This window comes from Haemaphysalis longicornis, unplaced genomic scaffold (genome assembly GCF_048455015.1).
Source record: "Haemaphysalis longicornis isolate Haplotype H1 unplaced genomic scaffold, Haemaphysalis longicornis Haplotype H1 scaffold_5, whole genome shotgun sequence".
NCBI lineage: Eukaryota > Metazoa > Arthropoda > Arachnida > Ixodida > Ixodidae > Haemaphysalis > Haemaphysalis longicornis.
The window spans coordinates 3,072,191-3,084,378 of record NW_027526385.1 but is presented as its reverse complement, the minus strand read 5'-3'; the positions used below and the strand labels follow the sequence as shown (position 1 = coordinate 3,084,378).

Sequence of the window (12,188 nt, the reverse complement as noted above, 5' to 3'; positions counted from 1 at the left end):
TGTACACTGCGGATATCACAATTCCGTCATTGGTCCGCACGCTACAGACATGGCCGCAGTCATTGTCTTCATATTCTCGCAAGTCCGCAACCTTTATACGGGCGGGCACACGTTGCGTCCATTACGTATACCGGGACGCCACCCGCTCGCGAGTACGCGTGCTTGCCACACACACGATCCCGGAGCAAGTACCGTCTTGAACGGACCATCTGTCCGCGTTTCAAAGCGACACGACACGGGTACCCTTTTCAGGTCGCCATCGTGCGTCGGCTCGACACCATGGCCCCAATCCACAGGTCAGGACGCTGTCAGACGACAAGACCTGCCGCTGGACGATGCGTAACCGAGAACAATGGCCTGCTGTTGCGAGTGTAGAGGCGGAAATTTGCCCCCCACGGACGCGAAGATTCCACCCAACCCTAGCTACACGCAGCTTCGCTATACAAGCGGCTCCTCTGCTTTGATTTCTCGCTCTGGCTGAGCGTGTTATTTTTGTGTCCGCATTCTTCATCGTTGCAGGACTGTCCAGGAGACCATTGGTCGCTACTACTTCTACCCATTCTACCATGCCGTGTGCTACTTTACGGGATGCGCAACTTTCTTCCTGGTAGCATGGTACAAGGAACGAAAGATCTCCAAGGTGAATATTTTGCTCTGGCTGTTGAAGGAAATGCTCTGCGTAAAATCTAATAAACAAATCAAGAGTGGCTCGCTCACTGATCGCCAATTTGTTCTGATAACAACGTACGTACGTAAGTGACACAATAATTCCAGGAACTGAACTTACTATTTACCATTTAGTGATATCTCAATAGTGAAATGCCTTATTTTCAGACGTGTTTAGGTATACTGTTGTAACCATCGTTGGGGTATGCGCCGTGCACCATCAACGTGGTGGGAATAACGGCGTCACTAAAAGATGTCATCCCCGCGCCCGTCAGACATTACCCCGAACGCTGCTGCTTTCTCCTTCCGCCAAGAGTACACTACTTAGAACACAACTGTGCTTGTTCAAAGCATGAGATGATTTATTAGGCGTCCCAATTTTGTCTTTCACGACTTATGATAGGATAATTTTCAGCATTGGATGTGGTCCATAATCCTGAAGGAAAATTGCTAAACCTAACGTTAACTAGCACTTTAAAATTACAGGATTTGCTCTGAAAACTGAATTATTAGAGATATGCAGCTTGCCATTCTCTTCCCCTCCCTCCCCATTCCTTTCGTCCATCGCCACCAGTGGATATCCTTTTCTAAAAACGGTTTTCTCTCTCTCTCTCTCTCTCTCTCTCTCTCTCTCTCTCTCTCTCTCTCTCTCTCTCTCTCTCTCTCCTAATGTAGGAAGCATCTGCAGTCTCCCATACGGTGCACGGTAGAGGGCAGGACTTCCCGTCTTCACTGACCTTTAAAGACGATAGCCTTTCTTGGGCTGCTCAACAGCGAAAGTTTTGATCTGTCTGTCTGTCTGTCTGTCTGTCTGTCTGTCCGTCCGTCCGTCTGTCTGTCTGTCTGCCCGTCTAACTCTCTGTCTGTCTGTCTGTCTGTCTGTCCGTCTAACTCTCTGTCTGTCTGTATGTATGTATGTATGTATGTATGTATGTATGTATGTATGTATGTATGTATGTATGTATGTATGTATGTTTGTCCGTCCGTCCGTCCGTCCGTCCGTCCGTCTGTCTGTCTGTCTGTCTGTCTGTCTGTCTGTCTGTCTGTGTGTCTGTCTGTCTGTCTATTCAGCCGCCCGGCCAAAAGTTAAAATGAACTCTTGAGCGAGTCATTTGTATAGGCAGAACATTTTAAATCTAATAAATCTGGAAATACGCTCCATATTTGCCAACATTGTTCAGCCCAAAGATAATATTAGGATCACTTGAGTAAGAACATCAATACATAGCTGGTGTTTGCCGTGTACTTTTAATTTAAAGTAGTTGTGGGCTCGATTTTTGCGAGAGAAAATAAAAAATTGGCCGCGTATCTGCTCCTTTCGTTGCGAAGGTCGACAAAAGACGATAGTCTTTATCGACTTTTGCCAAGTAAATGCCTCCCTTCGCTTTCCCGCTCACCTATCATGTTGTTCCTCTTGCGTCGCGCTCCTCCCAAGGTAAAGACGCCAAATGTTTGCTTAAATCATTTTAAATTTACCGCGTTCCACTGCTCCAGGCCGGGTATCTCGATGCCAGCGCTGCCGTACGGCAGAGACGCGCGTGAGTCGAGGCGCCCTACTTCAACACTGATAGAACCACGTTGCCCTACTCCACGTGCGTTCCAAGCAGAACGTGGAACCTATCTAGTGGAACCTTTCGTAACGGTTGCCGGTTGATTTCTCAAAATGGCACCAGAAGCTTTAGTGGCGCGGGCGACGGCAGGCGACGGCGGAGTGAATTTTTTTTCTGCAGTTGACGAAGTATTTAATACCGCAAAAATCAAGCATGTATGATTTTTTATAAAGGAACACTGCAAATATCAGTTCTGTATTAATTTGTTGTCTCATATTTGCATAATGTTTTGTTCTTCAACAATATTGACAAGTATGAACATTACACCTGACTTAGACGGGTAGATTTAGCTGTGACTATATAAGACTATTGCGCATGCCTTGTTTTACTTTGGCCGGGTAGCTGAATCGAGTCACAGACAGACAGACAGACAGACAGACATAAAGACAGACCAAAATTTCTTGGTTTAAGCAGCCCAAGAAAGACTATCGTCTTTAAAAAATATCGCGTTGAAAACAATGTTTTACCACGAAATACAAACACGGCTGGCGCCCGAGTTTCATGCTCGTGGCTCGAACGCCAAGTCCCAGCAGTTCCAACACACGGCGCAGCAGTGCGAACGCGATCAAATTGAGCTCCGCAATCCTCGAAAGGGTGGACCGAGACAAGAGGGAAACAGCGCGAGAGGTGGGCGGATGAGGCGGGAAAGGCGATCACGTGGTAGGGGCGGCAGAAGATTGTCGTCTTTCGATTTCATTCGCAGCCACACGAGCAGACACAGAACCAAAGGCTGGGGGAAATGATCAAGCTTGATTTGTGTTACGCTGGAATGGTGGTTGTAATCCCGTGAGATTCAATCATGTCGATTAGATAGGATGTGGGGACACCATTGTTGACGCATACTCGAGTCGCGGGCGAACAAATGTCTGATAGGCCAATTTACGAATACGGGAAGGTGATTGGCTAAGATCACAGAGTAAATTTCCTAATGTCTTTAATGCTTCGGCACGGACGGCTGTAACGCGGGATGACCACGAAATGTTTTCGATTGGGTGAACGCACCGAATGCAACAATTCTGTATGATTAACGTTGTACGAAAATTTTGAGTTGTCGCGCTTACACCTAAAAGAAATTATCTGACATTTTGATACCTTTAGAACCATTAGCCAAGTGTTACAGCAATGACAAATTAGGTTAAGATCGTTTCGAAGCGCTCGGTGGACGACAGTACTGTTAATTGATCTGTAAATAATGCACTCAGCAATAATGCATGCAGCAATATTCAGTGGCAAATCGTTGATGCAAATTAGAAAGCGCAATAGTCCCAGACACAGTACCACAACGCTGCCCTGGGGCACACCTGAAGTCACGTAAGGCGTAGAAGAAGCACTATTGTTTACTAGTGCGAACTTTTGACGATTGCAAAGAAAATATCGAAACCATGATAGTGTGAAGGAGGCAGTTCGAAAAGTGGTTAATTATGTAACAAGGCGACAATGGGCAACAAGATCAAAAGCTTTCAAGAAGTCAAGAAAAACGCTGTTGGTCTGTTAAGGTTATCGTTATCGTTAAAGTGCAGGTCAGTTGTGAATTCAGGTAACTGTTTTTCGCATGATATTCTTCATTTTCATATTTGCATTCTTTGTTTTCTATTTATTACGAAAAAAGGCTCACCACTCAACTCGTCCGCAAACTGACAGTTTCTCCGGCAAACTGCGTCATTTCCTCCGTCTGCAGGCGTTCCAGACGGCTGCTTGGTGCATCGCCATCGCTAGCGGGTTGGGCTGTGTTTTTGTGAAGGCGCCGTGGTACCAGACCGTCGAGCAGACAGACGAGTTTGGAAAGCTGTCGCTGGCCTTTTTCGACCGCATCCTGTGGTCGGTGTGCCTGATGTGGATCACTCTCGCCTGCGCCACGGGGCGAGGAGGTGAGGAGCTGCACCGAATTGCACCTGAAGGTCTTTAACAGAAGCTATTGCACAACCGTGCAGTCTTCGAGGCACAATGGCTTCGCCTTTACTCAGCTAACTCTGAGTATGGAAAGCGAAGCTTGGACTAGCCTGGTTAAGTGTTGGTTTGACTAGATTAAACTTTGATTTAGCTGTAAATATTATAAAATTCGTCCAAAACCTGCTTTGTGTACGGTTTCGGTCCCGCTTTCGGCCTTTTCCGAGCCGAACGGATCGCCGGGCGATATACGCGGGGTGGTCATGCGCCGCTTGCCGGCGACGCCTCAGAGCGTCCCGCGCAACGCTCAGGGAAGACGGTCCGGCCTCGCTCTCACTCATGGCCGAGCTCGCATGAACTCGCATGCACGCGGCCAGTCACGTGGTCAGGTGCGGACCAGCTGCGGAGAGCGCATGCGCCAAATCGGCATGCGGTGGAGGCAGCGGCTAGCGAACGCGGCCGTTGGCGGAGCTCGGCCCGGCGATTCACGTGATGCGTTGCCAAGGGCACTGCACAGATTCGGTCAAATGAAGGTCAAATGTACCGCGACGGCGAAACCGCTCGACGAGATTAGTAATGCTGTGCTTTAACATTGTGGGATCCCACGTAAACGTGAGAATCAACGTAACGCGAAGCGTTGATCGTGGCTTGAAAGGAACCGGTGCGTGACAGTCTTTTAGTGTTATTCTGCTTGGCGTAGTCGCTAATTATTCAAAATGGTGAGCCTTGGTGAGTGTGTCGAGAAATACGAGAAGTAAAACGAAACGTTCAGAGTTTCAATCGGGGAACGTGATACAATTCCCCAGGCATGCGTCGGCGCTGCTTTTTCCCGACGTGCCTCGCCGCTTGGCTTCCCGACACGTCCTGTCACCACTTGTACCCGTCGTAAAGTTGAGTGTAAAGCGAGTGCAAGGATGGGTGCAAGGCAGCGAGTGCAAGGCGGCAGAAAAAGATAGAATGGGAATGACACAGACGAAACGCCAACACTGGTGGACAGCAAAAGGAGGGGCAGGCAGCCAACGCTGCTACGAAAGCGAGCAATCGTGACCATGGGAAGGCTAGAGCAAAAAGCACGTTTGTATGGTGTGCGAGCGACGTGCCAGAAACGCCTTGTTTCTCGGTTTGAAAGCCGAGGCAAGGCGTGAGCACCGCTGGGCAGCTCGGACTTGCAGACCCAGAAGAGTCTCACGGAAAGAGCTGCCATGGTCACTGGCACAGACCCAGAAGAGTCTCGCGGAAAGAGCTGTCATGGTCACCGGCAGGCTGCTGCTGTCGGTCACCGGACGCACTTAACCGGGCTTTTGAATAAAGTGTTCTCTCTCTCTCTCTCTCTCTCTCTCTCTCTCTCTCTCTCTCTCTCTCTCTCTTGGCTTGGCCCTCGTGTTCGTGAGGAATGAGAGAGGGAGAGAGGGAGGGAGGGAGAGAGAGAGAGAGAGGGGGTTAGGGAGAGGGAGAGAGGGGGAGGGAGGGAGAGATTAGGTGCTCGCGTATCCTTCGATCCGCCTACTGATCAGCATTTATCTCTGTTTTCTCTTCTGCCGGCGCCGCAGGATTCCTCTGCACGTTCCTATCCTGGAGCGCATTGGCGCCCCTGAGCCGACTGGCCTTCGGCGTGTACATCGTCCACTGGCCCTTCCTGAACCTCGTGCTGCAAATTACCCCGGAGAGAATGTTCTTCTCTTACTTCGTCGTGGTGAGTGCTCGTTCGCACTTGCCACACCATCTGGACATTGCTGTGGCCACGGGCGGCAACGAAATATCACATGCGATCGCCCTTTCTCCACTGCAATGGTTGAACCAGTTTTCTCTTAACATAAAGTAGGAAGCGATGAACGAGTCGGTTTTAGATTCCGGGAACATAAATGCGCAGGAGCAGAAACCCAATGACGGGTGCACAACCAAGAAGAGAGAGAGAGAGGACGAATAAGCGTTTATTGGACTGGTTAGGCTAACCCCGGCAAATCGTGTAGCGGTTCATCTAGTTTTATCTGGTAACACGGGATCCACAAAAGAGCGGCCAGTGAACTCAGTTTTAAACCGAACCGAAATTCAGATTTAGGACGAACGCTGGCGTTCGTCCTGTGGTTTTTTTCCTCTGATGTTTTGTCCTTGCCCGAGTACAGTTAGTTACCTTTACCCAGCATCATGAAACCAATTAGCCCAACTCTGTGTCATTAATTCGTGTGTTAGCAGCACGTCTCAAGCGAGTTTGTGACTGGGCTCAGCATGCGGGCACCTTCCCCCGCGCTCACCCACGTGTAACGCCCCCTTGTTCTCGGCGGCCCACGCACGCCGTGGCCCGAATTCGTCAGAATGAATGGGAAGCTTGCAGTGATTCACCTACGAGGAAACATTTTAAAAAGAACATCATTGGTGAACAGGCTCACAGAAGCTACCATTCGGGCTCGACAGGAAACACTTTCGATCACACATTTAAAAGAGAACACGCAAGATTTTTGGTTTTTCGGTTTTCGGTTTCGGTTTTGGTTTTCGATTTTTGACTCAAACGAAGCAATGAATTCACCCCGTAAATATTTTCCCGTCACCTCATTAAAGCGAAGTATTTAGTGTCATACAAAGCCACTAATAGCTATATAGGTATAGGAGTTTGGCGATCTAGCTTTGAATCTTCAGCACCTTTGATTCCAGTTTTTTGTTTATTTCTTTGTTTGTTTGTAACGGCTGCGCCTTTACCAAGACGTTGAGCTGCTCATCTACCTACATACGTTTTACCGATTGACTGGCCAATTGCATAACTGAATGATAAAGTTATTGATAAATTTACTAGCAAACGATAGTTCACTAATTACGGATAAACTGGGCAGAAGACAGACAGACATACATACAGACAGACAGACAGACAGATGGACTCCCTGATTGTGCCCTCCCTACATCTCTCCCCCCTTTCATCTCGCAGGTGTCGTTTTTCTTCAGCGTTCTCCTGTGGAGTTACCTTCTCAGCTACCTGCTGTTCGTGTTCTGCGAGGCACCAGCTGTCAGGCTTTCCAAGCTAATCCTCGATTCCCCACGCAAGATAACAGCAATGGAATCAGGCGACGCGGGGCCCACAGCCGTCGATCGAGGGGGGGACAGGCCGTCCACGGTCGCTGTGGACCTCGGCAATGAGGAGAACGAGCCCGCACGAAGCGCGAATGAGAGTAACTCATTTAACGGCTCCGACTGTCACAGGGCCAACCTCACCAGCTGTCGTCTGTAACCTGGTTGCTAAAGCAACTTGGACTTGAACCTTGTGACACGGCGCTCACCAAACTGGGCACGACGGTTTCCAGATTAAAAAACCCATGGCGGCACCCATATCCAAATCTGCTTAAGGCGTAATTGGCTACGCAGTTTATTCACCCCTAATGTCATTCGGGTGACCAGTCGGTAATAGTTTGAATCCCGGATAAAAAAACAATTGCTGCAGCAAGTGTCTTCCATCAGAAATTCGTAGTAGTAGGTTGGTATTTACACAGCAAGGGCGTCTGTGGTTAAACAGCGCCAGAACTGTTATGCGGTCATTCAGTCGGTTGTTAAACTTTCGGACGAGTATGGTATTACCAAATTTGCTGTAAATGGGGGTGTACAGGACTCTTAATTTGAAACGTGAGGATGACCATGATGAAGAATGAAGATTACGGTAATAAAGTGTGAAGAGCGCCAAGAGCCTCAATACATGGCGTTTGCTCGAGCAAGGGCAGGGAACGCCTGGCTCGCACTGGGACGGCTCATTTCCGCCCCCGCTTTCACGAAGGCCTGAGGTGAAGCCGCGTAAGAGGTGGGTGATTCAAGCTCAGAACAATCAAACGTCGACCCAGCCGTCGTCAAAGCTTGCCAGTGTCGTGTTCAAGTCGGCACATCTTCACGTCGGCAAAACAAGACGTTACATCGTCACTTCCTATAGCTTATACTTCTTGCTTCGATTCTGAAAATTAAAGTGTTTTTCAACAATTTTTGCTGCCTCTGTCATGGCTCCTGAGCTTGCTGGCAAGGCGAGCTTGAGTACAGGTACGTGCATGTACACAACCGAAGAGAAATGTTCCAAAACAAAGTCAGTGTATAGGAAATCTTGGGTGAACATTTTCATTTTCAAACGCATAACAAATAACACATGATAATCAAACACATACCTTCAAACACGCGATTTTCAAACACATAATAATAACAAGCACATGAATAGCTAGATGTGATCGCAGCAAGATGCACGCTGAAGACAAAACTTACACTCGTGCTGCATTGCGGGGTATACACTCCACGATGGAAGGACTTTCACCACGGCAGAGAGTGCGTGTAACTGAACACACGGCCATGTAACTGGGCCTGCCTGAGGCAGCCGTAACGTTGTCAAAAGTTGTCCCGCAGAGCGGAGTTTGCTCGGAGCTTTCTTTCTTTCTTTCTTTCTTTCTTTCTTTCTTTCTTTCTTTCTTTCTTTCTTTCCTCCTTCTTTCCTTCATGCGAACTCGGTTAGGCTTAGGACCCAGCTGTGAACGTGGTGCTAACCGCTGAAGTTCTTCCGGAAGTCTCAGCAATGCGTGTGTAACGACAGATTCGTGAATTTGCAGGGAGGACGTGATATTTTTATCTTTCTGTAAATCTGTCGACTATACGAGCGTTATCTAACCATTCTAAGCAATGCGTTCCCTTAAAAGGCACGATTTCGTTCTTCGTTGTAAGAAATATGTTTTGCGGATAGGGGCGGCCTAAGTTTCAAGCATTCTCTAGTAAAGCGTTTCGTAAAAATCCAAAGGTGTACATCAGGGTTCCCGAAAAGGCATAAATTCTTACTACTTAGGGCCACCGAAGGGTGTAAATATTGACAGCTATTTGCGCGGGCTATACTTCCGCCCGTCGAGTTTACTATTCTCGAGTAAAACTTTTCACTCAAGAGGTTTAAAGATGTAAATTGTATATTCTCCCTTCTCTGGGCTACTTAAAGGGACCCTGCAGCACTTACCGTCGACTACTCGGAATGTTTTTTGAGGTAAAGCCTGTTGCCCCAGCCATCTCCTCCCGCAAGATATATGAAAATCCGTTCAATATCACCCAAACTATGCGAATGAGAAATCGCTCATAATTGTTCCCTCCTAACTCGACCGCGGAGAACGCGACGAAAGCTGCGCGCGCTCTCTCCCGGAGTGGGGGGCGGCGCGCGGCGTTCTCTCGGGCGGCCTTCGATATATCACAGGTCGGAGACTTTTCTCCTGTTCTCCGCAACGTAAAGGGGTCTACTTCCGGTCTGGTGCCCCCCAAAAAAACACAGGCATGGCTGCCTGCTCGCAAGCGTGCTCTCATGCTGGTAGTATAGTGCCTAGAATATACTGGCCAGTATATTCTAGGCACTGGTAGTGCGTTTTTGAAGCAATAAAAGTTTGTTGTCCAGTGGTCTGGTTGAAAGGGGAGTACTGAGTTCGTCATTCAAACTCCGCGCGCACGCAAAACACAAAAGAAACGCCAAAACTGTGCGTACAGGTTCAGCCACAGAAGAAGTTGGTACACAGCGCCTACGACGGCGGATCGCAGCGGGAAATGCGAGAAATAAGCCGCCAAGTTGACCAGCGACAGCCAATAGGACAGCCATGGCCATAATGACGTCACTTCGACCATCCCAGGGGTGCATAATGAGGAAAATTGAAGAGAGCGCGGTTGATCTTTCCGCGTCTTTCACACCGATTTGCGCGCTCACCGCTTCACGAGCACGTGTAATGTTTGGATCAGGTATTCCGGGCAGTGTAATCTAGGCGTCGAGCAGGTTTACTTGCACCGCTCAAAAAGTGTTGCAGGGTCCCTCTAAGGGCGCAAGCGTTGGCACCCTTCTGCGCGACCCGTACTTCCACCCTTCGAGTAAAAGATTCCCTCAGAATACAGTGACCAATACAGTTCTGCCAGGACCAAAGAATTGGAGTGCAGTTTTCCTAAATAAATAAATAAATAAATAAAAACTACACCACCTCCCCGAAGGGAACTATGTGGTGATGCAAAGCAGAATTGTTGGCGTCCATTCAGCTCTGAAGCGTGTCTCAACCGAAGCAGCAACTGAGGAAGCGGCGCGCGGACCGGGTTTATTATATAGAGCAGATGGAGTGGAGAGGAGGAGATGAGAGAGCAGACGCGCATGCGCGCTTATCGCGCAGCTGGCGTGTTGCCGTTATGTTGAGTGATCTGGTGTTTAGTAGCGCCAGATGGAATTCAACGTCCGGGTCCACACCGGTGGCAAAGGCACGCAAGTACTGTTGTGTTACGGTGAGTAGGCGGTGGTGCTCGAGGCGCCGAAACTCGTCCATCATGTTCTTGTCGATGTTGTCGTCTCTGTGGTAGAATCGGTAGTCTCCGCCAGCGTTGGTGAGGTAACGGTTGTTGACGTTGGTGCACCGGCTGAGAGCAACGTACACGCCCTCGTCTTCGCGGCTTTGTCTTCTTTTCCTTCTTCTTCAGCGGTTCCCCTACGGGAAGATGACGACGGTGGTTGAACGCGAAGCTATCTCGTGGTGGATTCTTTGGTTGGCCAGTCCCTAGGGGCATCCTGCCACAATCATCATCAGAGGCGCTGCGGACGGGGCACGGACGCGGGACACCCCCCCGAGCAAGAGACGCTAACATCCTCCTCTAAAGTTTTAAGTGCGAATGCACTTTATAAGCGACCCTGAATTCCGGCGACCGCCGTCCGTCCACATAGCAACAGCTGCGGGTGCGCGCGCTCCTCGTCTTCCTTGGCAACGGGGGGAGATGGGCGCGCGCTGCCTGACCGCTGATATGGCACATACCCACGTGGGGGATTGGCCAGGAATCTCCTCGTCTTCCTTGGCAACGGGGGGAGATGGGCGCGCGCTGCCTGACCGCTGACATGGCACATACCCACGTGGGGGATTGGCCAGGAATCGGGCGTGAGAAGGGCTAATGCACCCGCTTAAAGGAGTACTGACACGAAATTTCAAAGCTCAGATCCGCTCTAGCAATCAAGTACAACGACAACACAAATAGGTGTCTGTGAATAAATGCATCTTTCTTTCTTTGTAGTTGTGTGTGTGTGTGTGATCTCTCTTTCGCGAACATTACCGAACCGCGCAAATTCAACTCGTGCATTCGCACTTTCACATTCTTCCCCTCGGGTAAATGCGGGGAAATTTTCAGTTCGTCGTTTCTATTGACGTTCAGCTTCGCGTGCCTTCGTTGTATCAGTAGCTTCTTGACGTAGTTTGAATGAGTCAAGGACATAAGGCGCGTTCGTAGCACTTGCTCCTGTAACAACTCCGGTAGCATCGCTAGTGGGAGCGGGGAGGTGGCGAATGCCTTCTGTGAGTACTACGGTAAGCTGTTTTCCTTGCGTTCGAAGCTTGACGATCCCCCACCGGACGTCCTTGGTGAGCTGCCCATGGTGCCAGAGGACGTTAGAGTCATAATAAACAGCCCGATAACGGTCGAAGAGGTAAAACACGCGATAAAAAACTCAAAAAATAAGTCACCGGGGCCTGACGGGATTGTTTCTGAATTCTACCAGGTATTCCGTGAAGAGATCGGCCCTGTTCTGGTATCTGTCTTCGACAATATCCAAACCACAAAAGTGCTGCCACCTTCAATGCGGAACAGTAATTTGGTCCTCATACCCAAAACATCCGTCCAAGATATGGTACCGAATGTGGAATATTTCAGGCCCATCAGTTTACTGTCGACAGACTATAAAATCCTAGCACGTATCCTGGCCCGACGACTCGCGATGGCCCTCAGTAGTGTGGTGGGCCCACATCAGACATGCGGATTTAGGGGCCGCTCCATTAACACCAATTTGCATAGCATGCGGACGGTCTATGAGGTGGCAGAGTCAGGTACTTACCCCTTAGCTGTCCTACAACTCGACCTTAGAAATTGACGAGTGTGGACTGATGGGCGAGTTGGTATTTCGACATTCTTGTATTACAGCGCACTACAAACAGGACACAGGGAAGGACGCAGACACAGCGCTGTGTCTGCGTCCTTCCCTGTGTCCTGTTTGTAGTGCGCTGTAATACAAGAAGACCTTAGAAAGGCCTT

At 49.3% G+C, this 12,188-nt stretch overlaps 1 protein-coding gene across 1 annotated transcript in view; it reads left to right on the top strand.

Annotated features, from left to right (window-relative positions):
- Positions 1-8,062, top strand: part of LOC144138975 (nose resistant to fluoxetine protein 6-like) — a 100,771-nt gene extending 92,709 nt beyond the window's left edge. Inside the window, exons 13-16 of the mRNA XM_077671478.1 lie at positions 520-640; positions 3,955-4,144; positions 5,714-5,856; positions 7,081-8,062. Coding sequence (XP_077527604.1) covers positions 520-640; positions 3,955-4,144; positions 5,714-5,856; positions 7,081-7,380 — 754 coding nt within the window. The 3' untranslated portion in view covers positions 7,381-8,062. The remainder of the gene's footprint in view (positions 1-519; positions 641-3,954; positions 4,145-5,713; positions 5,857-7,080) is intronic.
- The last annotated feature ends 4,126 nt before the right edge of the window (positions 8,063-12,188 follow it).